Below are 27,666 nucleotides of genomic sequence, written 5' to 3'. Positions count from 1 at the left end.
GTGGGAAAGGTCTGGTAAACATGTCACATTTACCAGCCCCTTTCTTTCCTGAATGAACACAATGAGTGATTGGTACTGATCACTCACTGTGTTCATTCATAACTGAAGCATTGTAAACTTTTTTTTTTGGGTGGGGGCTGTAAGGTTGGCTGTATGGGGCCCAGTGGTTTCTAACAGCTGCCCTGGCTCTGTGTCCGCTCTGCTGCAGCGGAGCAGACACAGAGCTGTCAATCCCTTGCTCAGTGGGGATCATCGGAGAGATCCCTTTGCTCAAGGGGGGCCATCGGAGAGATCCCCTGCTGATCAAGCGAATCCACTAAACGGGTGAAAGGACCCAAAATGAAATGAATGAAACCTGGATCACAGAGGGCTGCCAACCCCCCTCTGCACATGTTACTGATAAAATCAAGACATTTATATTATATACTTTTATCTAAGAAAACACAAATCACTTTTCCATGTTGCGTCTTCTGCCAACATTTCCTTCTCTTGGTTCTTCTCCTCTTCCTTCTCCATTGCCAACAAATCATACGATCCATCACCAAAAACTGAAGCTCTCATTTTGTTTTTGATGGAACTCCGTGTGCCTTCCGCCTCAACATGTGTATTTCGCCTCTACATTTAGGCTCGTGCTTGTCATCTAGACAACGTGGTGTCAGTGGGCAGTTTGGCCAAGGCTCGAGGTTCAGAGTCGAAAGACCCCAAAGAACAGAAAAGAAGTGAAATTATTTTGGTCTGGTGATTTTCAGCGTTCATTTGTCAGCACCGCATGCTGGATCCGCCGCAAACCCGCGATAGAGGCAAACCAGGAACCGCATCCCTAATTGTCGTATTATATACAGTATGGTTCGTACCACCTAATCAGCACACAGAGGGGTCTCTTGGTATAAAATCTTTATTTACAACAAGCCAATATAAAATAATGCAGATTCCAGTGCTCTTGGTTTCTTTCTATATATAAAGGGGCACAATGGTAAAGCTGAAGTCGGACATATTGAAACGACACAATGGGGGAGGGGAGAGGAGACAAATTTCCCATATGGGCTAACAATTGAAAAAAAAAATATATATATATATCATGGAGTTGTGTCCCTGTGCAGCAGTTCCAGGATATATTCCTTGTAGACGCCTCTGTAATGCCCTTAGCAGAGTGCCGGCACACAGTGATTCTCAGCCATCGGGGATTGCCTGTAAATGATTTCCGGGTCCCCCTTGAAGCAGCTGTGGCCCCCAAACCTCAAAAACTGGAGGACTGAGATGTGCTATAAGGCCTCCCCACCCATAGCAGTCTTTAATATTTACATGGGTCTCTTGTAAACATAGAAACATGGATTCCTTCTCCGTGGTTGGGATGGAAAGTCCACCACATTGCCTTGTGATGCAGATCAATCGACTGGCTGTAAAACGGGGGGCCAGATGCCGGACTCTTCAGTGGTTTCAAAGCTGGTATTTGGATATTGGGGTGCCATGTCCATGTGTTTACCTTGATAAGGAGGATTTCCTTCGATCCGTGTCGTCCCCGATTATCCTTCATCCCTATGTGACGTTGTTGATGTTGGGGTTTTCCTACAATGACAGAAAGTCCATTACTGGTCTGCTTATATTGACATACTTCATTCCATATTAATGTACTCCGCCCCCTGCGCACCCGCCTGCGCGCCTGCTCCCCCTGCGCACCCGCCTGCACGCCCGCCTGCACGCCCGCTCGCTCCCGCACCCCCTGCGCACCCGCCTGCACGCCCGCCTGCACGCCCGCTCGCTCCCGCGCCCCCTGCGCACCCGCCTGCACGCCCGCTTGCTCCCGCACCCCCTGCGCACCCGCCTGCACGCCCGCCTGCATGCCCGCTCGCTCCCGCGCCCCCTGCGCACCCGCCTGCACGCCCGCCTGCGCGCCCGCTCACTCCCGCGCCCCCTGCGCACCCGCCTGCACGCCCGCCTGCACGCCCGCTCACTCCCGCGCCCCCTGCGCACCCGCCTGCGTGCCCGCCTGCGCGCCCGCCTGCGCCACTCATTCACAGAGTTTTGTAGTTTGCTTGTAGTTCTCATTGAACTACCAGAGCGCTGATGAGTCTGCGAGAGTCCTGTATAATCTGCTGATCCTGGGTGCAATGCTTTGGCGGATCCCAATAACAAAAATAATAAATGCACATTTGTGTACTTGCAAAAAAGACGTGCATTTTTTTTTTTTTTTTTTTTAGAAAAGGTGAACCTTTCCTTTAAATGTTTTTGTACAAGCCGTGTGCAGGATGTGAGTTCTCTCAATTAATCTGGTAATTTGTTCCTCCTGGTGTTGGTGGGGTGATGGGATTACATCTCTACCTGCACTTTAGGCTTGGTTCACACTGGATGCCATTTAAAATCGCGCATTTTGTTTGCGATTTCACTGCATTTTCTGAAGATTTGTTAGCAACTTGTGAAAATTTTCCAACAATTTCTTGCGTTTTCCATTGCGTTTTGCAGTGCGATTTGTATTGTAGTCTATGTATGTGAAACAAACTGCAGAAAAAGTCATACAAGAACTACTTTTGAAATGGCGCTGCAGCAAATCGCGTATGATAAGACACTGACACTCACATTCATTAGATCCGATTTCAGGTACGATTTCAATTCCCAAATCGCACCTGAAATCGCGCCGGTGTGAACCAGGGCTAAGGCTGCATTCACAGTTGAGCGATTTGTTGCTTAAAGCTCCAAAAAACACTCAAGCGCAAAAAAAAAATCAGTTGTTCTCTATGGTGCCCATTCACACCTGATCGCACACACAGGCTCCATGGGGAACAATTGGTTTTTTTTTTACATTTGAGCGTTTTTGGAGCTGCAAGCTACAAATCGCTCAGTTGTGAAGGCAACCTCAGGCTGCACCCAGGGGCGGGCTGACCATTTGGAAACTCAGGCACTGCCGGAGGGCCCGGGGTCAGTAGGGGGCCCCAGGAGATGCCCTTGGTACCTTTTTCATAGGCTTGAGTTTGGGCAAGGACACAGGGGCCCCATGATCCCCTATTGCCAGGGGGCCCCTGTGAGAGTACCAGAGTACCCCTTTACATCAGGGTCCCCAACAGAGTGCCCCCTTACATCAAGGTCCCCATCAGAGTGCCCCCTTACATCAGGTGTTATATCAGAGTGCCCCCTTACATCAGGTGTTATATCAGAGTGCCCCCTTACATCAGGTGTCCCCAACAGAATGCCCCATTACATCAGAGTCCACACCAGAGTGCCCCCCCTTACATCAGGTGTCCAATCAGAGTGCATCCATCAGAGTTCCCCTTACATCAATTGTCCCCCGCAGAGTGCCCCATTACATCAGGGACCCCATCCGCGGTCCCCATCAGAGTGCCCCCTTACATCAGGTGTCCCCAACAGAGTGCCCCCTTACATCAGGGTCCCCACCAGAGTGCCCCCTTACATCAGGTGTCCTATCAGAGTGCCCCCTTACATCAGGTGTCCTATCAGAGTGCCCCCTTACATCAGGTGTCTCCAACAGAGCGCCCCCTTACATCAGGTGTCCCCATCAGAGTACCCCCTTACATCTGGGTCCCCATTAGAGTGCCCCCTTACATCAGAGCCCCCATTAGAGTGCCCCCTTACATCAGAGTCCCTATCAGAGTGCTCCCTTATATCAGGTGTCCCCACCAGAGTGCCCTTTTACATCAGAGTCCCCATCAGAGTGCCCCCTTACATCAGGTGTGCCCAACAGAGTGGCCCTTTACATATGATCATCTCAATCAGAGTCCCCCATCAGAGTGCCCCCTTATATCAGTGTGCCCCCCTTACATGGATTGTTACCATCAGAGTGTTTCCTTACATCAAATGTCTGCATCAGGCTGCCTCATGCATTAGGGGACGCACTTTCAGAGACCTGGGTGGGCACAGCTAAAACCATGGTGGGGCACAGCATACCCCAGCACCCCCCTAGATCCAGCCCTGCTTTGCTGTGCGTTTGATTGGCAGCTGTGAGGGACCGCCGAGCGGCACCACTAGCACTCCACTGGTCAGGCGTGCCCAGAGTGCGGAGTCTAAGCCCCAGGGTACTTGTTCACCCAGGGCCCCTGATGGTGGGGATGGACTTGTAGTACCCCGAGACCAGGTCGCCTCTACTGAGCACACCTGTCAGTGGTAGTGGTGTTCGCCAGGGGTTCCAACCAGGGAGAGCCAGATGTGAGGAGGTCGGGTGACCCCGATGGGATGGATGGATGGATGGCTGATCAAGTGCGTAGTCAGACAGGCCGACTCGGTAATGTAGAGGACGGTAAGGTACAAGGGAGCAGGCAGAGAATCGTCGGGTCACATGCCAGGTCAGCAACAGGGGATCAGATCTAATAAGGGGCATCCAGGGAGAGAGGTCAGGCAAGCAAGGGTCTGGGCAGGAGAAATCAGCAAGGTCAAGAGTAATCCGGGTCAATAACTTACTAGGCACAGGTACAGAAACACAGGAAGCAGGTAAGACCAGAAGGCAACGAAATGACAGCTCAGGGACCTTTAAATATCCCGCCCTGCGCTGCCATTGGTGCCCAGCGGGCGGCCGCGGCTTCTACTGCGCATGCGCGAACTCGAACGCCGCGGCCGGCCCGGACCTAGTGCCCGTGTACTGGGTGGAGCAGTGCGCCTGCGCTGGGCCCAACGCGGCGGGGATCGAGGAGATCCCTGACAGCAGCCTAATGCACTAAGGCAATGTGACCCCAATGCACATGCGATGCAGCGCACCCCAAACTGAATGCAGAAAAGACAAAGCATCTCTCTAATGCATTAAAAACCCTTCCTGTCCCCCATTTGTGTCATAAAGTCCCACTTCCAATGTGTGATAAACGTTCATGGTACTGCGTGTGTGTGAAGGCAATGGACGCCGAATGTGAAGGCAATGGACGCCGAATGTGAAGGCAATGGACGGCGAATGTGAAGGCAATGGACGCCGGATGTGAAGGCAATGGACGCCGAATGTGAAGGCAATGGTCGCCGAATGTGAAGGCAATGGACACGGAATGTGAAGGCAATGGACGCCGGATGTGAAGGCAATGGACACGGAATGTGAAGGCAATGGACGCCGGATGTGAAGGCAATGGACGCCGAATGTGAAGGCAATGGACGGCGAATGTGAAGGCAATGGACGCCGAATGTGAAGGCAATGGACGCCGAATGTGAAGGCAATGGACGCCGGATGTGAAGGCAATGGACGCCGAATGTGAAGGCAATGGACGCCGGATGTGAAGGCAATGGACGCCGAATGTGAAGGCAATGGACGCCGAGGTCTGACAGGGCGGAACGTTTTTTATGTTTTCTGGAATACATTTTTATTGGTTTGTATTCCCGTCCTGTTCAGGTTCATGTTTAGCCTGGAATAGTTCCATTGAAAGCTGCACCTAGTGCTCTGTCTGGGTGTAATTCCAAATGTCACCAGCAGGTGTCCCCAGCATCTCTAATGACAGATCTCCTGCACCTGACTGCTGGGAGGTTATATATTCCCATCAGGTGGGGCTGGGTGTCACTGGACCGCCTCTAGCTGACTATGTTAGGCTGCGTTCACATGAGCTGTCAGCTGGCGGCAGGCAGGCGTTTGGAAAGTGTTTGTAACGCTTCTCAAACGCCTCTGAAAATTCATTCTGCACATTGCAGCACACAGTGCTGTTCACTACGGAAGCATTAGCGTCGCAACGGACGCCTCTGGTCCAGTCAGGAGGAGTTGAAGCCTCCCATTCCAGTCTATGGTGTTGCTCTGCAAACGCCTGGCCAGTGTTTGCGTTTGCGACGCAGTTTGCGAGGCATTTGCGGAGCGTTATCACTATTTAAACTTCATTATAGGCTTTTGTGGTGCGTTTTTAACGCTTGGCAAATACCTACCAACTGCCGCAAAACTGCGCATAGACGTTTTTGGAGCTTAAAAACACCTTCCAAACGCCTGTCCAACACTTGTCAAACGCTATCTGGGCATTTGGCAAGAGTTAGAAATAAAGTCAAGTGTGAATGAGCCCTGACTCTTGCCAGCCAGGCGTTTGTGGAGCGGCACCATAGACTTGACCAGAGGCGTCCGTTTTGCCGCGATTCTAATGCTCTGTGTGAACAGCACCATGTGCTGCAATGTGCAGAATTTTCAGAGGCGTTTGGGAAGCATTAAAAAACCCTTCCCAAACGCCTGTCTGCCTCCAGCTGACAACACTGGTGTGAACGTCGCCTTCCTGTGTCTTGTGCTGAGATCATCGGCTGCCTCTTCACTTGTTGCAAAATATCTCAAATTTTATTTGTAACAGATTTTTTAGTAATCGTGTAACCGTTCCGGGAGATGATTGGTTCAGAGGATTCCTATACAATAAATCCAAAATGTTCCGAGATCTATTAGATCCATGCTCTCCAAGCTGCGGCCCGGGGCTGGATGTGGCTGTTTGATTTTATCAGGCCCTTGGAACATTACTTCCTCCATTGTTAGCAACAGGAGGGCATAGTCCTCCCACTGACACCAACAACAGGACACCATGCCTCCTATAGATACCAATGATGGGGCACTATTCCTCCCACTGACACCAATGATGGGGCACTATTCCTCCCACTGACACCAATGATGGGGCACTATTCCTCCCACTGATACCAATGATGGGGCACTATTCCTCCCACTGACACCAATGATGGGGCACTATTCCTCCCACTGATACCAATGATGGGGCACTATTCCTCCCACTGACACCAATGATGGGGCACTATTCCTCCCACTGACACCAATGATGGGGCACTACTCCTCCCACTGACACCAATGATGAGGCACTATTCCTCCCACTGATACTAATGATGGGGCACTATTCCTCCCACTGACACCAATGATGGGGCACTATTCCTCCCACTGACACCAATGATGGGGCACTATTCCTCCCACTGACACCAATGATGGGGTACTATTCCTCCCACTGACACCAATGATGGGGCACTATTCCTCCCACTGACACCAACAACAGGACACCATGCCTCCTATAGATACCAATGATGGGGCACTATTCCTCCCACTGACACCAATGATGGGACACTATTCCTCCCACTGACACCAATGATGGGGCACTATTCCTCCCACTGACACCAATGATGGGGCACTATTCCTCCCACTGACACCAATGATGGGGCACTATTCCTCCCACTGACACCAATGATGGGGCACTATTCCTCCCACTGACACCAATGATGGGGCACTACTCCTCCCACTGACACCAATGATGAGGCACTATTCCTCCCACTGACACCAATGATGGGGCACTATTCCTCCCACTGACACCAATGATGGGGCACTATTCCTCCCACTGACACCAATGATGGGGCACTATTCCTCCCACTGACACCAATGATGGGGTACTATTCCTCCCACTGACACCAATGATGGGGCACTATTCCTCCCACTGATACTAATGATGGAGCATTATTCTTCCCACTGACACCAATGATGGGGCACTATTCCTCCCACTGATACCAATGATGGGGCACTATTCCTCCCACTGACGCCAATGATGGGGCACTATTCCTCCCACTGACGCCAATGATGGGGCACTATTCCTCCCACTGACACCAATGATGGAGCACTATTCCTCCCACTGACACCAATGATGGGGCACTATTCCTCCCACTGACACCAATGATGGGGCACTATTCCTCCCACTGACACCAATGATGGGGCACTATTCCTCCCACTGACACCAATGATGGCACACTATTCCTCCCACTGAAACCAATGATGGGGCACTATTCCTCCCACTGACACCAATGATGGGGCACTATTCCTCCCACTGACACCAATGATGGGGCACTACTCCTACCAATGGTGGGGCACTGTTCCTCCCACTGACACCAATGATGGGGCACTATTCCTCCCACTGACACCAATGATGGGGCACTATTCCTCCCACTGACACCAATGATGGGGCACTATTCCTCCCACTGATACCAATGATGGGGCACTATTCCTCCCACTGATACCAATGATGGGGCACTATTCCTCCCACTGATACCAATGATGGGGCACTACTCCTTCCAATGGTGGGGCACTGTTCCTCCCACTGACACCAGTAAAGGGGTACACTTCCTCTCACTGACACCAATGATAGTGGTGGATTGTTGGTGTGTGGCATATGTACATATAATACTGCCCGGCAAGGCAGATTTTTGTCTGTTACCCTCCCTGTATGCAGCACAGGTTGGTGAGTACATTATAGGCCCATTAAAGATCTTTAGATTGGTAAAAAAATGTCTGAGTGCCTAAAACATGGCGTCTCCAGGGTCCAAGTGCCAGACCTGTAAACCAGCAGAATTTCCCATTGTACTGGAAGGTACTGAACAGATTTGTTCCCTTTCTGTGTAATCTGTGAGCGATCACAATAGCTCTCCGTCCAGCCGCTTCCGCCCCGCGCATTCCCTTCCTTTAATAGTCCAGCCGGGACCCCCCCAAGACAATGCGGCGATATATCAACGCAGCGACACACAAATAGGCGCATTCCTCGCCGCGATTAAGTAAACATGGCCGACGAGGAAAGGAAAATAATGCGGCTCGCTCATAGACCCATCGAATTTAATGGAGCTGTGAAGGAAATAGGAGTGAGCTTCCTTCCTCCGCCTCCATGACCGCGCTCGCCTAAGACGCGGCCTCTGAAAAAACAGATTGAAGGAAATATGTGAACAATGAGAAGTCGCCTCGGCCAAGATGACTAATCAGCATTGTTTATGTAGTATGAAACGCCGGGCCCCGCACCAATATTCATGTGGCCCTGCCCTCCAAACTGGCCCTTTAACCCTCTCCTCTCCCTAACGTTCAATTCACTCTTTTCTCCCCCCTTTCCCGGTTTGCTCTCCCCCCCCCTTGCCGGTTTGCTCTCCCCCCACCTTGCCGGTTTGCTCTCCCCCCCCCTTGCCGGTTTGCTCTCCCCCCACCTTGCCGGTTTGCTCTCCCCCCACCTTGCCGGTTTGCTCTCCCCCCACCTTGCCAGTTTGCTCTCCCCCCACATTGCCAGTATGCTCCCCCCCCTTGCCGGTCAGCTGTACCCCCCCTTCCTTGCCGGTCATCTGCCCCCCCCTTGCCGATCTGCTGCCCCCCCTTGCCGGTCTGCTGCCCCCCCCCCTTGCCGATCTGCTCTCCCCCCCCCTTGCCGGTCTGCTCTCCCCCCCCCCCTTGCCGGTCTGCTCTCCCCCCCCTTGCCGGTCTGCTCTCCCCCCCCCCATACAGGTCTGCTCTCCCCCCCCCCCCATACAGGTCTGCTCTCTCCCCACCTTACCGATCTGCTCTCTCCCCCCCCTTACCGGTCTGCTCTCTCCCCCCCCCTTTACCGGTCTGCTCTCTCCCCCCCCCTTTACCGGTCTACTCTCTCCCCCCCCTTACCGGTCTGCTCTCTCCCCCCTTACCGGTCTGCTTTCTCCCCCCCTTACCGGTCTGCTCTGCCCCCCCCCCTTACCGGTCTGCTCTCCCCCCCTTACTGGTCTGCTCTCTCCCCCCCCTTACTGGTCTGCTCTCTCCCCACCTTACCGGTCTGCTCTCTCCCCCCCCTTTGTCGGTCTGCTCTCCCCCTTTCTGGTTTTCTCCCCCCTTCCCAGTCTACTCTGCTCCCCCCTTCCCAATCTGCTCTCCCCCCACTTCCCTATCTGCTCCCCCCATATAGGAGCGGTGTCATACTTACATTGATGTTGTTTTCTACAGAATCTGAAAGACAAAATCACAAAAAGGTTTTACTTTTTTTTTTTTAAACTCCGTTATGTTTTAATAACAACAAAGTATCAACAATAGAAAAATACATAATAAGCGTATTAATCCTATAGAATCAATATGACAGCCATACACACTTCAATGAGCGATCAATTTCCTTTCCACTCGATCTCACCTGATAGCAATAATCGATCTGTAGTCAACAACCCATTTGATTGATATGACACACCCGAGATCAACCAATACTTGGAGGTTACGATTGGGAGTTATTGATTAGGTCTCAAAATCTGACTGATCAAAATACAATCTAATGCTGGCTTTTTTCATTTGAAAAAACGTTTGAAACACTCGATCGTTCAACTTTTGAAACGTTAGTGGGCTAACTTCGATAACCGACGTTTAATGACAAAAAAAACGAACTGTCACGTCGGATTTTTGGAGCCCAAACAATTGACTTTCAAATCATTACTACAGGAATCGATCAAAAAGAGTTTCTACTGAGCATGCGCGTCTTAAAATGTAAGTCGATTCAAACAACGAACAGATCGTGTAATTGATCGAACAATGCACTGCTTATGTTTTCAGTCGATAATATTTCGATTGTTGAGCGACATCTATCGATGCAAGGATGACGTTATCGCATGAACGTTCAACAACACTTTAGAAATCCAACCGGTTTTTTTTTTTGAACAATTTTCTAACCATGAATGACCAACATAATTCATGAATGGAACATCCTAGTCGTGCCAATTGATGCAATGTGATCAACAAATGTCCACCCTGAGAAATCGACCGCCATCTAAAGCCAGTGTAAATCGATGAAGTAAGGCTATGTTTTGCCACACCTCTGAAAAGTGATCTGCAGCGGTTCACTTTATAGAGGTGTTATACATGCACTGAGGAGGAGGATATGACGCCTCCTTACCTTCTGTTGTAAATGCTGCCCTACTTTGGCGCAATGATGCGAATCGCACACGGTGGTATTGCTGCGCCGTGCACTGGAATGGGTCACGTCTGGTGGTAGGGCTGCCCACAGAACACGACAGGGGGAGGATCATTTTTGCTGTGACATGTTTACATTCCAGTCCGACCACTTTTGGGGCGACAATAAAAACGTGGCACAAGGTCACGGTGCTGCCACGCCCCAACCGCAAAGAACGAACACTTATGCCTATTGGACTGTTTTTGGACTGGATCGTTTTGACTGAACGTGGATTGGATGAAGAATCGAGGCGTGTCTGGCCGTCGTATGAGAACACAAACGCGAGGCGCGTCTGGCCGCCGTATGAGAACACAAACGCGAGGCGCGTCTGGCCGCCTTATGAGAACACAAACGCGAGGCGCGTCTGGCCGCCATATGAGAAGACAAACGCGAGGCGCGTCTGCCTGCCATATGAAAACACAAACGCGAGGCACGCGAGGGGCGTCTGGCCGCCATATGAGAACACAAACGCGAGGCACGCGAGGGGCGTCTGGCCGCCATATGAGAACACAAACGCGAGGCGCGTCTGCCTGCCATATGAAAACACAAACGCGAGGCACGCGAGGCGCGTCTGGCCGCCATATGAGAACACAAACATGAGGCGTGTCTGGCCGCCATATGAAAACACAAACGCGAGGCGCGTCTGCCTGCCATATGAAAACACAAACGCGAGGCACGCGAGACGCGTCTGGCCGCCATATGAAAACACAAACGCGAGGCACGCGAGACGCGTCTGGCCGCCATATGAGAACACAAACATGAGGCGTGTCTGGCCGCTGTATGAAAACACAAACGCGAGGCGCGTCTGGCCACCATATGAGAACACAAACGTGAGGCGTGTCTGGCCGCCGTATGAAAACACAAACGCGAGGCGCCTCTGGCCGCCGTATGAGAACACAAATGTGAGGCGTGTCTGGCCGCTGTATGAAAACACAAACGTGAGGCGTGTCTGGCCGCCGTATGAAAACACAAACGCGAGGCGCGTCTGGCCGCCGTATGAGAACACAAATGTGAGGCGTGTCTGGCCGTCATATGAGAACACAAACGTGAGGCGTGTCTGGCCGCCGTATGAAAACACAAACGCGAGGCGTGTCTGGCCGCCGTATGAAAACACAAAAGCGAGGCGTGTCTGGCCGCCATATGAGAACATAAGTGCGAGGCGCGTCTGGCCGCCATATGAAAACACAAACATGAGGTGCGTCTGGCCGCCGTATGAGAACACAAACGCGAGGCGTGTCTGGCCGCCGTATGAGAACACAAATGCGAGGCGTGTCTGGCCGCCGTATGAGAACACAAACGCGAGGCGTGTCTGGCCGCCGTATGAGAACACAAACGCGAGGCGTGTCTGGCCGCCGTATGAGAACACAAACGCGAGGCGTGTCTGGCCGCCGTATGAGAACACAACTGTGAGGCGTGTCTGGCCGCCGTATGAGAACATAACTGTGAGGCGCGTCTGGCCGCCGTATGAGAAATGTCAGTGCGTGGACTGATCCTTCATACATTGTAACAATAATCCGACGTATCTTTTATTGTTAGTAGACTGATACATTTTATTTTTTCCCTTTAAATAAATTCTGAATTCTGCTGATGAGGGCCCCCAGCAGGGAGGTATTTACCACAAGGCCAACAAGGCATTAGCCTAGGGCAGCATCTGTTAGGGGGGCAGCGCTGCCCCCTGAAAGAAGGGATGGAAGGTGGGACACACGCAGATTGGGGACCAGGCGGGTTCTGATCAGAGGCTGCGGGCTGCTTGATGGTGTATGCAGAGCCCGACTCTTGTTCCCAGGGATTTCCGGAGCTGTGAAGGTGAGTGTTTTATCCAGGGGTGGACTGACAACTCATGGGGCCCCTGGGCAATAGGGGATCATGGGGCCCCGTGTCCTTGCCTACACTCAAAGCACACCCAAAAAAGCTTATAAAAGATACCAGGGGCATTATCATGGGGCCCCTTAATGACCCTGGGTCCTCGGGCAGTGCCAGAGTGCTCAAATGGGCCCCTGGTTTTATCTCTCGCAGGGTCAGGGTGGGAGGGTGTTGCTGGGGTGTTGTTGGTCAATGTCAGGCTCTCTTTGTGGGGGAAGGGGGAGCCAATTGTTGTTGCCTAGGGCAGCACAATACCTAAATACACCACTGGCCCCCAGTGTTGTATGAAGTCGGGGGCCCCACTGTCCGCCTGTACCCCTCCCCCTCACCATGTGGACAGTTGATAGCAGGTTTCATAAACAGAGCTTATCTGCCCCGTATAATGACAATGATGGCGGTGTCACAGTTTCCAGAGAGCTCTTCGCTGGAACACGGAGTGTTTGTTTATGTGGTCAGCTATGTGATCTATCAGACGTAGAATCTCAGAACATGAAATGTGTGAGCCAGGCTCCTATGATGCGGCCTTATCTGAGCCAAACACCCTTCCTGTCCATCCGTCAGGAAGAGACGGAGTTTTCCAAACAATGAGCGGTTTTAACTCTTCCCAAAATATCCCGCCAGCGCCTGGCCTGCTTGGACGGGAGCAGGTGAGCGTGTACGGCGGTCTCCCTCCACAGTTGTTTGGGTATCACATGTAACTCCAAGCTATGTGTAATGTCGCTTGAGATTTGGAACTCATAAAGTCCCATTGTTGGACGTTGTCCAATTCTTGGGTTTCCTAAACATGGAAGCCACCAAATACCAATACAACAGGAACCACCATTCCCAGTTTCTAAATTCACAGCAGAGCCATCCTGGTGACCAGACTTCACTCTACTGTAGGGGAACAGTACAGCCTGGTCACCTCCCCGCCCCCCGGCCGGTGATTGGACAATGAAGGTGGAGAGGCACACTGATACGTTAAATCTTCTGGTCTCTCTGCTCTCATCTGGTGTCAGCATGTTCCTTCTCAGCTCATGTGCTAAAGATATTGGACACGTACACAAGATGGCCATCCCAACAGTTTGATGGCATCCAAACCAGATCATACATGGTTTCCAGTGGAGCCTGTAGAGAGGCTGTTCCCAAAATAGCTAGAAGGCCAAAGCAAAATGGGTTGCCTATGTTCTGTTCAACTGGAGGTCAGTGACACTTTCATCTAAGACAGCGAGTGATCACCTGCACACCACACAACAGTTAACTCTCTGAGCTAGGCGTTGACAAAAAAAAAATAAAGAATGTAAAAAACAAAAGGAAAAAATAATAAAACCCATGTTTTAAGATGAATACGAGCTTTATGATGGTCTGACATCTGTGTGCAACCAACATTGTCCCTCTACCTGAAATCTACAACAATAATGGCCAAAAAAGGGTTGCTTGAAGACGACCAAACTGGCAGATACAATTTCAGTGAAGGGCACGACTTCTAGAGGAGCTGAAAGATGCCCCATTGTTGGACCTTGTCATCCAAGTCTTGTGTAACGCCCTCCAGGTTAGTTAGATACAGGGGTGGACTGACAACTCATGGGGCCCCCGGGCAATAGGGGATCATGGGGCCCTGTGTCCTCACCCATACTAAAACCACACCCAAAAAAGCCTATGAAAGGTACAAGGGGCATCTCATGGGGCCCCTACTTACCCCAGGCCCTTGGGCAGTGCCTGAGTTCCCAAATGGTCAGTCTGCCCCGGTTAGATAGCAGTTTTTTATTTTTCTAGGCAGAGGATGAGTAGCATCCTGGGATGAGTCAGCAGGAGTTCACCTCAGGACAGGCTAGGGAGGTTCTGAAGGTCAGAGCTTCTGAATCCCTCCCACCTCTACAGAAGCCTGAGAGCTTTCTGGAGTATTTATGCAGGAGGGGAGGAAGCTCATATCTGCATACTTTAGGGACTTTGGCCAATTCCCTGGCAGGGGGCTGGGCATGGTGACCAAGGCAACCCTTAAATATCGCAGAGCCTGGGTGAAAGGGAGCAGTGTCGGGTGAAAGATGGAGTGAGGAGCTGGAGTGTGGAACCAGGGAGGAGGCCTACCTTCAGGCAGTGTGCTGGAAAAGAGGATCTCCACTGCTCCTCTTCTAGGAGGGACATCCTGAGCAGCAGGGAATGAACCATCCCAGTGAAAGCCCTGAAGTCAGTCACCAACCCACCAAGCTGATAGGGAAGGACAGTGTGAGTACTTACACCCCGTGGGTCGGATAAGGGGAGAGGGCAATCATGTGGAAAACCCAACTAGCTTCTCATGCTGTGCTAAATTGACAGTTTCTGGGGCCCCTTGCCCAGGGAATACCCTCAGCGCGGCTGGGTGAAGAGATTCAACTGGGGTCTGAGGAGGAACACCAGAGAGCTGGACTGCTCTTAAAGGAGAGACTATTTTGTCCACATCTGTACATAGTTGCAAAGGAGTTTGTCCTCAGGTTTGCAGTTTCCTTGGGCATCTCATACACCCCTCAAGCCCATCCAAGTTCTAAACCCCTTAATAAAATTTCAAAACCAAGCTCAAGGACTATTTACTGACTCTGAAGGCAACATGTGGAAGAAAATACGTGTTGCTTGCCTTTTCAGAGCTGAAGGGGGACCCAAAACTCAGTGACTCCTGAGGTGGTAGTGCTACACTTGTGTCCCAGTAGTAACATTCCCAGCTGTAGGATGGATCTCTCCCATGGGAAACCAACATTGTTCTAGAGCTTAATGTACATGTTTAATCCCCTAATCCCCTGAAGACTACAGATGGCAGTCATGCTTTCTCGGACACAATCTGCCATTGTCACAGAGGATGCAGAATAAAGTTTTCTCAACTGATGACTAGAACGGTTATCGTGGCCTGAGATCTACAGAGGAACTCTCAATCCTTTTCAACAGGAAGGTCCAAATGCTGCGAAGGATCCCAATAGAGGAAGTGATTCCATTCCTGGAGTGTGAGCTTTCTAGTACAGAACTCTGTTAGGACTTTGTACTAGAGCTTGACGTTAATGTACAATACAGGAGATGGTCACCCAAAAGGAAGCACCTTTCGAAGGAGTTAAAGTTTTATGAACATATCACCGAGAAAATGAGAAAAAGCTCAGCTCAGAGGGGCTGCAAACTGAACTTGCATACATTGGCCTCCTGCTGCCTCCTGAGATTTTTCCAGGCATTTGAAATGCTACATCTTCAGTCTACATATCAATACCTCCATGTCCTTGTTGCTGCGGTCTTATCTCAACTCAATCTACACTATATTGCCAAAAGTATTGGGATGCCGGCCTTTACACGCACATGAACGTTAATGGCAGCTCAATCTTCGTTTTAAGGGTTCAATATTGAGTTGGCCCCGCCTTTTGCAGCTATAACAGCTTCAACTCTTCTGGGAAGGCCCCCCACAAGGTTTAGGAGGGTGTCTATGGGAAGGTTGGACCATTCTTCCAGAAGCACATTTGTCAGGTCAGGCACTGATGTCGGGGGAGGAGGCCTGGCTCATAGTCTCCGCTCTAATTCATCCCAAAGGTGTTCTATGGGGTTGAGGTCAGGACTCTGTGCAGGACAGTCAAGGTCCTCCACCCCAAACTGGCTCCCCCATGTCTTTATGGACCTTGCTTTGAGCCCTGGTGTGCAGTCATGTTGGAACAGGAAGGGGCCATCCCCAAACTCTTCCCACAAAGTTGGGAGCATGAAATTGTCCAGAATATCACCTTAAGAGTTCCCTTCACTGGAACAAGGGGGCCAAGCCCAGCCCCTGAAAACAACCCCACACCATAATCCCCCCTCCACCAAACTTTACACTTGGTACTAGTGGTGTAATTAGGTTTTTTGCTGCCCTAATCTACACAAAATGGCCCCACCGCCGGAGAGAGCCTGACACTGACCAACAACACTCCTGCCCCCCACCCGAGAGAGGCTTCCACTACCATCTCCCCCATAGACCGGACACTCCCTCTCAGCAAGAGAGAGACACTCACCTTCAGAGCTCTGGACATCCTCGGGAACGAGAGTCAAGCAGCCCGCAGCCTCTCTCAGATCCCACCTGGTCCCCAAGCCGCATGTGTCCCCTCTTCCATCCCTTCTTCCAGGAGGGTGGTGCTGCCCCCCAGAAAATGCCGCCCTAGGCAAAAGCCTTGTTTGCCTCTTGGTAAATACGCCCCTGCTTGGCACAATGCAGTCAGGCAAGTACCGTTCTCCTGGCAACCACCAAACTCACACACCTCCATCAGATTGCCAGACAGAGAAGCATGATTGGTCACTCCGGAGAACACGTCTCCACTGCTCTAGAGTCCAGTGGTGGCGTGCTTTACACCACGGCATCTGATGCTTTGCATTGCACTTGGTGATGCAAGGCTTGGATGCAGCTGCTCGGCCATGGAAACCCATTCCATGAAGCTCTCTACGCACTGTTGTTGGGCTCATCTGAAGGCCACACCAAGTTTGGAGGTCTTTAGCTATTGACTCTGCAGACAGTTGGTGACTTCTGCACACTGTGCGCTTCAGCATGCTCTGACTCCGCCCTGTCATGTGACGTGGCCTACCACTTGGTGGCTGAGTGGCTGTTGTTCCCAGTGGCTTCCACTTTATTATTATCCCACTAACAGTTGAGCGTGGAATATTTAGTAGCCAGGAAATGTCACGGATGGACTTATTGCACAGGTGGCCACCTATCACGGGACCACGCTTGGAGTCACTGAGCTCCTGAGAGCGACCCATTCTTTCACCAATGTTTGTAGAAGCAGTCTGCATGCCTAGGGGCTTGATTGTATATACCTGTGTCCATGGAGGGGACTGGAACACCTGAATCACATGATTGGAGGGGATTGGAACACCTGAATCACATGATATGGAGGGGATTGGAACACCTGAATCACATGATATGGAGGGGATTGGAACACCTGAATCACATAATAGTGAGGGGATTGGAACATCCGAATCACATAATAGGGAGGTGATTGGAACACCTGAATCACATGATATGGAGGGGATTGGAACACCAGAATCACATGATTGGAGGGGATTGGAACACCTGAATCACATGATATGGAGGGGACTGGAACACCTGAATCACATGATATGGAGGGGATTGGAACACCTGAATCACATGATATGGAGGGGACTGGAACACCTGAATCACATGATATGGAGGGGATTGGAACACCTGAATCACATAATAGGGAAGGGATTGGAACACCTGAATCACATGATATGGAGGGGATTGTAACACCAGAATCACATGATTTGGAGGGCTGGCCTAATACTTTTGGCAATATAGTGTAATTTCAGACAAGTATGGTAGTTTTGTCACAAATGGAGAAGGGCTGGGCCCTCAGTCTACTTGGGTGACGGCCAGAAGTGGAAGTGGGAAGCATACATCTAGAAGAGTGGCGAATAAATCTTTTCACCTGTGTGGCAAAATTGTCTGTACTTGTATTGGAGCATTTCTGGGGTACACAACGATTCCCAAACATGATATCTATGTCCAGCTTATATTTACAACCCCAATAACCTGTATGAAGTGTAACCATCCCATGTGTTCTCTGTATAATGAAACAACTCTGTTGCTGTACAAGGAAAGCAGCCGACATCAAAGGCTCAACACATCGCACATCATATTCCTCACACAGTAGTTACAATAGTTCCCCGTCCATCTGCCTCTGGGATCAAGACCAACATTTCCAATACACTATGGAGAAGCCTTATCTCGGTGTACTATCCAGCATGGCCATGACCTGTGTAACGGAACTCCCTGTGTCTGGTGTAGAAGACACGGTGCTCATATTCCATAAACCCCAATAAATAGAGTAGACTCAACCAACTCTCTGTATATCAGTAAGCCCCGTGTCCACTACATATGTGAGAGCTCCTTGTCCAACATATAATAAAACCATTCCATTCTACACCAGAACATCTGGCCAGAGTCTACCGGTGTACAATCCAAAGAGCAAGGACAAAGTCCATATCCAGGAGAAATGCAGCATGGTAATAATATCCAGGGCATGTGTCACCCACCATTTATATGATACATACTATGTACAGTATACAGTGTGCAAGGCCTATATTCAAGGCTATATCCAGGCCATGTAGTCCCCCCATAGTCAGCATATAAAGAAATAGACCAGGAGCAAAATCCAGTGGGGGAGCCATATATCCAAGCCATGAAGTCCCCTCATATTTAGTATATAATGGAAAAACCCCGTACAGTGTGCAGTCAGAGAGTTATACTGTATATCCAGGCCATACAATCCCCCTACATTCAGCAAACTATGGAACAGACCACGTGCAGTATACAATGGGGGTGCCATATATCAAGGCCATACAATCCCCCTACATTCAGCAAACTATGGAACAGACCAAGTGCAGTATACAATGGGGGTGCCATATATCAAGGCCATGCAGCTCCCCTATATTTAGTATGTAATGGATCAGACCACGTGCAGTATACAATGGGGGTGCCATATATCTAGACCATGCAGCTCCCCTACATTTAGTATGTAATGGATCAGACCACGTGCAGTATACAATGGGGGTGCCATATATCAAGGCCATGCAGCTCCCCTATATTTAGTATTAATGGATCAGACCACGTGCAGTATACAATGGGGGTGCCATATATCTAGGCCATGCAGCTCCCCTACATTTAGTATGTAATGGATCAGACCACGTGCAGTATACAATGGGGGTGCCATATATCTAGGCCATGCAGTCCTCTTATATTCAGTATAAAATGGCACAAACACTATACTGTGGTGGAGCTATATACCAAAGCCATTCAACCCCCCCTCCCATGTTCACCATATCATGGAACACACCCTATACAGTAGGGGATCTACAGTATATATCCAGGTCATGAAGTCCCACCATATCCAGCAAGCTATTGAACAAAACATGTGCTGTATACAGTGGGGAGCGATATACCTAGGCCAAATGTCCCCCCACATTCAGAAAACTACTGAACAGACTATGTGCAATATAGAAAGGGGGGGCTACCTATCTAGGCCATGCAGTCCCCTCTAAATTCTGTAATAAATGGAACAAACCATGTGTAACATGCAATGGGGGAGCTCATGCAGTCCCCTGTATTCCACATACAAGGGAACAGACCATGCACAGTATACATTGAGACAATCTTATTTCCAGTATACAAAGCATTCACTTCCAGCATACAGATGTATGAGATGAACTGCATGCAAATAGACATCTGTGATCGCAAACATGAAATTTTTGTATCATTGCAGCGTTGTTTCACTGTAGCATTGCATCATTGCAGCATTGTATCATCATTGTATCATTGTATCACTGTAGCATTGTATCATTGTATCACTGCAGTAGTGTATCATTGTATCACTGCAGTAGTGTATCATTGTATCACAGTATCATTGTATCATCATTGTATCACTGCAGCAGTGTATCATTGTATCACAGTATCATTGTATCATTGTAGCATTGTATAATTGTATCATTGTATCATCATTGTATCACTGCAGCAGTGTATCATTGTATCATTGTATCACTGTAGCATTGTATCATTGCAGCATTGCATCATTGTATCACAGTATCATTGTATCACAGTATCATTGTATCACTGTAGCATTGTATCATTGCAGCATTGCATCATTGTATCACAGTATCATTGTATCACTGCAGCAGTGTATCATTGTATCATTGTATCACTGTAGCATTGTATCATTGCAGCATTGCATCATTGTATCACAGTATCATTGTATCACAGTATCATTGTATCACAGTATCATTGTATCACTGTAGCATTGTATCATTGCAGCATTGCATCATTGTATCACAGTATCATTGTATCACAGTATCATTGTATCACTGCAGCATTGTATAATTGTATCATTGTATCACTGTAGCATTGTATCATTGCAGCATTGCATCATTGTATCACAGTATCATTGTATCACTGCAGCATTGTATAATTGTATCATTGTATCATCATTGTATCACTGCAGCAGTGTATCATTGTATCACTGTAGCATTGTGTCATTGTATCATCATTGTATCACTGCAGCAGTGTATCATTGTATCACTGTAGCATTGTATCATTGCAGCACTGCATCATTGTATCACAGTATCATTGTATCACAGTATCATTGTATCACAGTATCATTGTATCACTGTATCATTGTATCACAGTATCATTGTATCACTGTATCATTGTATCACAGTATCATTGTAACACTGTATTATTGCAGCATTGTAGTATTGTAGCATTGTATCATTGTATCATTGTATTATTGCAGCATTGTAGCGTTGTATCATTGTATCATTGCGTAATTGTATCATTGTATCATTGTAGCATTGTTAGTAGGAAATTTGATTCTCACCATGGTGGGGATCCAGTGCTGAACCATCGGCCTCTGTGTACTCGACTTCATGGTTCTGCTGGTTGTTTCCTGGAGGAAGATTTCAAAGTCAATGATGGAGACATAAGAAGGAGCCCTGATTTAGGTGGAGACCCCCTTATACTGAGCTCAGAGGTCACACAACACTGTCTATCTGATTACCTCAATAACAACATCAGGGTTAGGAAACCCCCGTCCTCTAATAGGATATTCAGATATGTTTATTAAACTGAAAATACTGTATATAACTTTCAATATTCATTGCTTCTCCACAATGCAGTGGTGCACAAAAACCCGTAAAGTAAGCCAAAAAAAATGCATGTGAACACACACAAAAATGCACTTAAGGGTGTGCTTTTGTCCACCCCCTCCTCTGGGCTCTCCCAAAAAAAGTCCCCCAGCTTCAGAGGAAGAAGGAACCTGAGGGCCACACATCCTCCCCCTAGCCTTCAGGATAGGCCCAAGCATCCACACCCTCCATCCAGTAACACAAAAGTGAAAAAGTGAAAAATGTGGAGAGAAAAATAAATGAAAATAGTTGCCGTGCAATGTGCACTGCCTGTCCCTGAGACCTGGGAACAAAAATAGCCAAAAACCCATGAAGGTGCAATGCAGAAAAGGTATTTAGAGCTGTATCCATGTGCCTTTTTACACTGTGGCATCCCACACCCAAGTGTTACAAAGAGCACCCCTGGGGGCGACCACTCCCAGGGGGCACAGACACCGCAGACTCTCAGCCCTCCCAACCCATGGTCAGACAAGGTAGACCCATTCAGATCAGGAGGAACTGGACCCCTCCAGTTTTCCTGAGGGATTTATTGCCTGTTAGCACCCCGGTTTCTCTTCCAGCCTGTACTAGCCTTCAGGGCCCCCATCATACCAGCAGGGATACTATACTGCCAGCCATCCCTTACCAAAAGGCTGCAATGATGGCGGAGCGCCCCTACTGGACACTGGTAAGAACAGATACTACACTTGATCTTGGCCAAAAGGCAGAGAAGCGACCCACAATTAATATGTCAGAAATCAGAAATAATATTACAAAACAAGTGAAATCGGTCAGTGAGCTACATCTGAGCTCTGTGTCACCCACTGCAAGCAGAATATAGAGAGCACCTCACAGGGTGACTGGGAAGGTACTTCCCCTCTCTGCTTCCTAACTCATATAACTTTCAGGACAGATGTCCATCTGTCTGGTGACCTGGAGAAATTTGTAGTGCCCTAATATAACATTAGGATTTAGCAAGGAGTCTGGGGTGGGTGTGTCTGGGAAATGCTCTTCACCATCTCACAATGGGGTTCCCACATCCCCAGTTTGTGGGGGCAGTACAGCCATTGTGGAATGAAAAGCCCTAAGCAGGCCAGGTAACTCCATACATGCGTCCCAAGGCTTTAGTTTCAGTTCTGGCCAGGATCCATCTTTTATAGCTGATAGGAGATGAAAGATTTGGAGGTTGTTGTACTAATAACCAGACTGACTTCCAAGTAGGAACTGGGCAAGTCCCTAAAATCAGATAAATTACATTCATACCGATGGTTTCTTCTGTGGTTTTCAGGATATGTAGCTCTTCTTCATTCTGTACACTGCCTGCAATCAAATAAAATGATGGTCATACAGAAGAGAAGTCCACATTCAACGTACAGCACAGAGAGCCAGGATTCCCACAATCTGTAGGGCTGTATGTTGACAAATGGTGGTTTCTGAAGAGGGAATTCTAAGCAGTAGGGCATCTATGAAGGCAAGGGCCCCAGTGCGGATTTTGGGTTCCCTTCTCCTTTGACACTAAGCAGTGTGTTCATAAAAGAAAATTGCAGAGCAATGTGTCCATTCAAACTGCATGTAAATTAATTCTGTGCAAATGGGGCCAAATCGAATGTTCTCAGCCTATATTCTAGGCAGATCGAATGTATGAAGAGGGACATAATGTCATTATGGCCACTCAATGCCGCTGAGGAGAATACTTATTTCCTATGATAGTCTGCGCCATGTAGTGGCCATAATCCAGAATATTCTGCATCGCATGCTGGAATTGCAGGGAGTAAATAGCCTGGATACTTTTGATTTTGTTTGATTTACACAGATCAAATGTTTATGCAGTTTCAATGGATGACCCACTATGCAAAATGCACCCCTTTATTTTACTGCTAGCCTTTCCTGGAGCTGGGGCCAATTTCCATTTGTATCTGCTGTGACCCCTGTTCCAACCCCCCTGACCCCAGCTATTTCTATGGTATCTTCAAGCGATGCTAAAACTTGAAGTTTGTCATTTATCATTTCTAACTGAAAGACATTCTATGGAGATATGTGGTATAATATACAGCACACTGATCCTCAGCCAAGGGTATGGGCACACATTTGGGGTATATGTCCTTATAGTAGGTTCATCATTAGGCCCATTTCCCAAGCAGTTTACTATGAGCACAGAGAAAATGCAATAAACCCCACAAAGAGGACCTGTTCTCTATGCAGTCATATACGCGGAGGCCATAAGATGCATTGGGGCCCCTCTGTGTCATGGGCCCCAGTCTAATAAGGAATGCTGAACCCATGTCCTTAAACAGGAATTCTTCACTTCCTCTACCATGACACCCTGTGTGTTGGGGTCCCAATAGGAGAGGTAGTGAGGGAACCATCAGGAGGCCTTCACCACTCTTGGATGAGATCTGGTTACTGTGGGTTGTTGCCTGGAACAACCACGAGATTCTCAGTGACAGGGCCCCCACAGGACAGGAACTGAAGGGACCATCAGAAGGCCTTCACCACTTTCATGAGGTTTGGTTACTGTGGGATATTGCCTGGATTGACAGTGAGATTCTCATTGACGGGCACCCATAGGACAGGAAGGGAGGGGACCACCATGTCCCCCTTCCCCACACTTGGATGAAGTTTGGTTGCTGTGGGTTATTGCCTGGAACTTCAGTGAGATTCTTAGTGATGGGGCCCCCATGTCCCCTTCCCCACTCTTGAGTGAAGTCTGGTTGCTGTGGGATATTGCCTGGATTGACAGTGAGATTCTCATTGAAGGGACCCCCCATAGGACAGGAAGTGAGGGGACCACAATGTATCCCTTCCCCGAACTTGGATGAAGTTTGGTTGCTGTGGGTTATTGCCTTGGATAAAAGTGAGATTCTTAGTGATGGGGGCCCATAGAACAGGAAGTGAGAGGGCCACCATGTCCCCCATCCCCACTCTTGGATGGGATCTGGTTACTGTGGGTTATTGCCTTGAATAGCAGTGAGATTCTTAGTGATGGGGGCCCATAGAACAGGAAGTGAGAGGGCCACCATGTCCCCCATCCCAACTCTTGGATGGGATCTGGTTGCTGTGGGTTATTGCCTTGAATAGCAGTGAGATTCTTAGTGATGGGGGCCCATAGAACAGGAAGTGAGAGGGCCACCATGTCCCCCATCCCCACTCTTGGATGGGATCTGGTTGCTGTGGGTTATTGCCTTGGATAACAGTGAGATTCCCGGTGATGGGGGCCCATAGAACAGGAAGTGAGAGGGCCACCATGTCCCCCATCCCCACTCTTGGATGGGATCTGGTTGCTGTGGGTTATTGCCTTGGATAACAGTGAGATTCCCGGTGACGGGTATCAGGAAGTGACTGAAGGTTTAGGCAGCTCACCAAAATACGAGTCATCAGTTTTCACGTCCGCCGCTGACTTCTCGCTGCTGGAATTGGTTGCCTTTGATCTGGAAAACAAACGCACCTTTCATGGAAAATCTGCTAAAACTGGAATCAGAGACAACAATGAACACAACAGATCTATAAAGAAAATGTCAGGAATGGCGGGACACACCTCGATGAGTCAGTCAAAAAGTTTTCCCCTGAAAAGATAAAAAAAGAAAGTAAAATTCCCGATCCCAGAATATTATGAAGGTTGTTTTGAATTCTGTAACCATTGATCCATGATGTCATCCCTCTCCTCACATGGATACTTTGTGTGATGTCACCCCTCTCCTCACGTGTATACTTTGTGTGATGTCACCCCTCTCCTCACATGGATACTTTGTGTGATGTCATCCCTCTCCTCACATGGATACTTTGTGTGATGTCACCCCTCTCCTCACATGGATACTTTGTGTGATGTCACCCCTCTCCTCACATGGATACTTTGTGTGATGTCATCCCTCTCCTCACATGGATACTTTGTGTGATGTCACCCCTCTCCTCACGTGTATACTTTGTGTGATGTCATCCCTCTCCTCACGTGGATACTTTGTGTGATGTCACCCCTCTCCTCACGTGGATACTTTGTGTGATGTCATCCCTCTCCTCACGTGGATACTTTGTGTGATGTCACCCCTCTCCTCACGTGGATACTTTGTGTGATGTCATCCCTCTCCTCACATGGATACTTTGTGTGATGTCACCCCTCTCCTCACGTGGATACTTTGTGTGATGTCATCCCTCTCCTCACATGGATACTTTGTGTGATGTCACCCCTCTCCTCACATGGATACTTTGTGTGATGTCATCCCTCTCCTCACATGGATACTTTGTGTGATGTCATCCCTCTCCTCACATGGATACTTTGTGTGATGTCACCCCTCTCCTCACATGGATACTTTGTGTGATGTCACCCCTCTCCTCACATGGATACTTTGTGTGATGTCACCCCTCTCCTCACATGGATACTTTGTGTGATGTCACCCCTCTCCTCACATGGATACTTTGTGTGATGTCATCCCTCTCCTCACATGGATACTTTGTGTGATGTCACCCCTCTCCTCACATGGATACTTTGTGTGATGTCATCCCTCTCCTCACATGGATACTTTGTGTGATGTCACCCCTCTCCTCACATGGATACTTTGTGTGATGTCATCCCTCTCCTCACATGGATACTTTGTGTGATGTCATCCCTCTCCTCACATGGATACTATGTTTGATGTCATCCCTCTCCTCACATGGATACTTTGTGTGATGTCATCCCTCTCCTCACATGGATACTTTGTGTGATGTCATCCCTCTCCTCACATGGATACTTTGTGTGATGTCACCCCTCTCCTCACATGGATACTTTGTGTGATGTCATCCCTCTCCTCACATGGATACTTTGTGTGATGTCACCCCTCTCCTCACATGGATACTTTGTGTGATGTCACCCCTCTCCTCACATGGATACTTTGTGTGATGTCACCCCTCTCCTCACATGGATACTTTGTGTGATGTCACCCCTCTCCTCACATGGATACTTTGTGTGATGTCATCCCTCTCCTCACATGGATACTTTGTGTGATGTCATCCCTCTCCTCACATGGATACTTTGTGTGATGTCACCCCTCTCCTCACATGGATACTTTGTGTGATGTCATCCCTCTCCTCACATGGATACTTTGTGTGATGTCATCCCTCTCCTCACATGGATACTATGTTTGATGTCATCCCTCTCCTCACATGGATACTTTGTGTGATGTCATCCCTCTCCTCACATGGATACTTTGTATGATGTCATCCCTCTCCTCACATGGATACTTTGTGTGATGTCATCCCTCTCCTCACATGGATACTTTGTATGATGTCATCCCTCTCCTCACATGGATACTTTGTATGACGTCATCCCTCTCCTCACATGGATACTTTGTATGATGTCATCCCTCTCCTCACATGGATACTTTGTGTGATGTCATCCTTCTCCTCACATGGATACTTTGTGTGATGTCATCCTTCTCCTCACATGGATACTTTGTAACATTCCCTAGCAGCCTCCAGTAACAGAATCCGTCTCTAGCAATCTCCAACAGCATGATAACATTACCTAGCAATCTTGTAAATCTGGTAGCTATGATCTTGCCAGTCTCCATCATCCTCAACTCTCAACCATCATCCAACCATACACACAGAGTTTTTAGCAGTTCTCTCAGGAGCCCTCAATTGCCTCTCCAACAATGTGCTTTGGAGACATTACCTTTTCTCTTTTTGTCCAGATATAAGTAGAGGGTGATGGCTATGGCGGCCACAATAAGGAACACGACAAATATGCCGATTATGACCTTCTTCCATCTGGCGAGGACGGCTACAAACAGAAGCACGAAGATAAGACTTCACTACATCGACTCCAACAACGATCATTACAACAATGGCTCCAGACACAATATATATACACTATGGTCCTGGTACTTCATTTACTATGATACTCCAGTAATATATACATAAATATATAACACTTCTTGCTTCTATTGCTTTCCCCCTGATAGTTGTCTTCTTTGTTCAAAAGACTAAGACTTCTATTTTCTGGAACTTCAATTATTATCTCAGGAGTCACAACATACAATGTATGAGCCCTGCCATGGTTGTATTCTTCTATAAGCCAACCCCTCACAAGTACCAGTACATGGCTCTCCTTCAGGAGTTCCAGTTGTCTTGCACCATCCAGAAACATAATGGTAATGTCCAAGGGCGGACTGACAACTCATGGGGCCCCTGGGCAATAGGGGATCATGGGGCCCCAGTGTCCTTGCCCAAACTCAAAAAAGCCTATGAAAAAGGTGCTAGGGGCATCTCATGGGGCCCCCTAATGACCCCGGGCCCTCGGGCAGCGCCCGGGTTTCCAAATGGTCTCTTGATAACTCCACTAACCCGTGTCTCTGCCCCTCCTACAAGGTGGTGCTGGCTCACAGCTGAAACCCTTCTACATGTGGACAGGTGCAGTTTACTTTCTCCACCGTAGGTGGCACTCTCCTTCAGTGGCACTGCAGTTGGAGAGGAAGTCAAGTGGAACATAGTTCCTCTATGGGTTTCTGGGTCACTGGGGAAGCATCCAATTGGATGCTGTTGTCCCATATGATTCTGGAAACCATCT

At 48.9% G+C, this 27,666-nt stretch overlaps 1 protein-coding gene and 1 pseudogene across 1 annotated transcript in view; both read right to left on the bottom strand.

The window, feature by feature from the left end:
- Window positions 1-877: 877 nt before the first annotated feature.
- The window catches only part of PECAM1 (platelet and endothelial cell adhesion molecule 1), a 50,945-nt gene continuing 24,156 nt past the window's right edge, over window positions 878-27,666 (bottom strand). The window contains exons 9-15 of the mRNA XM_089656429.1: window positions 26,773-26,880; window positions 24,661-24,688; window positions 24,486-24,553; window positions 22,389-22,445; window positions 20,840-20,908; window positions 9,630-9,652; window positions 878-1,566 (exon numbers count right to left, since the gene is read on the bottom strand). Coding sequence (XP_089512555.1) covers window positions 1,537-1,566; window positions 9,630-9,652; window positions 20,840-20,908; window positions 22,389-22,445; window positions 24,486-24,553; window positions 24,661-24,688; window positions 26,773-26,880 — 383 coding nt within the window. The 3' untranslated portion in view covers window positions 878-1,536. The remainder of the gene's footprint in view (window positions 1,567-9,629; window positions 9,653-20,839; window positions 20,909-22,388; window positions 22,446-24,485; window positions 24,554-24,660; window positions 24,689-26,772; window positions 26,881-27,666) is intronic.
- LOC149442171 (U2 spliceosomal RNA) lies at window positions 21,774-21,862 on the bottom strand (annotated as a pseudogene).

The sequence above is a fragment of the Staurois parvus genome, unplaced genomic scaffold (assembly GCF_062004578.1).
Source record: "Staurois parvus isolate SC_StPar_1 unplaced genomic scaffold, SC_StPar_1.0 ptg000904l, whole genome shotgun sequence".
In the NCBI taxonomy this organism is placed as follows: domain Eukaryota; kingdom Metazoa; phylum Chordata; class Amphibia; order Anura; family Ranidae; genus Staurois; species Staurois parvus.
The sequence above is the reverse complement of the archived record's forward strand: the minus strand, read 5'-3'. Positions and strand labels throughout refer to the sequence as shown.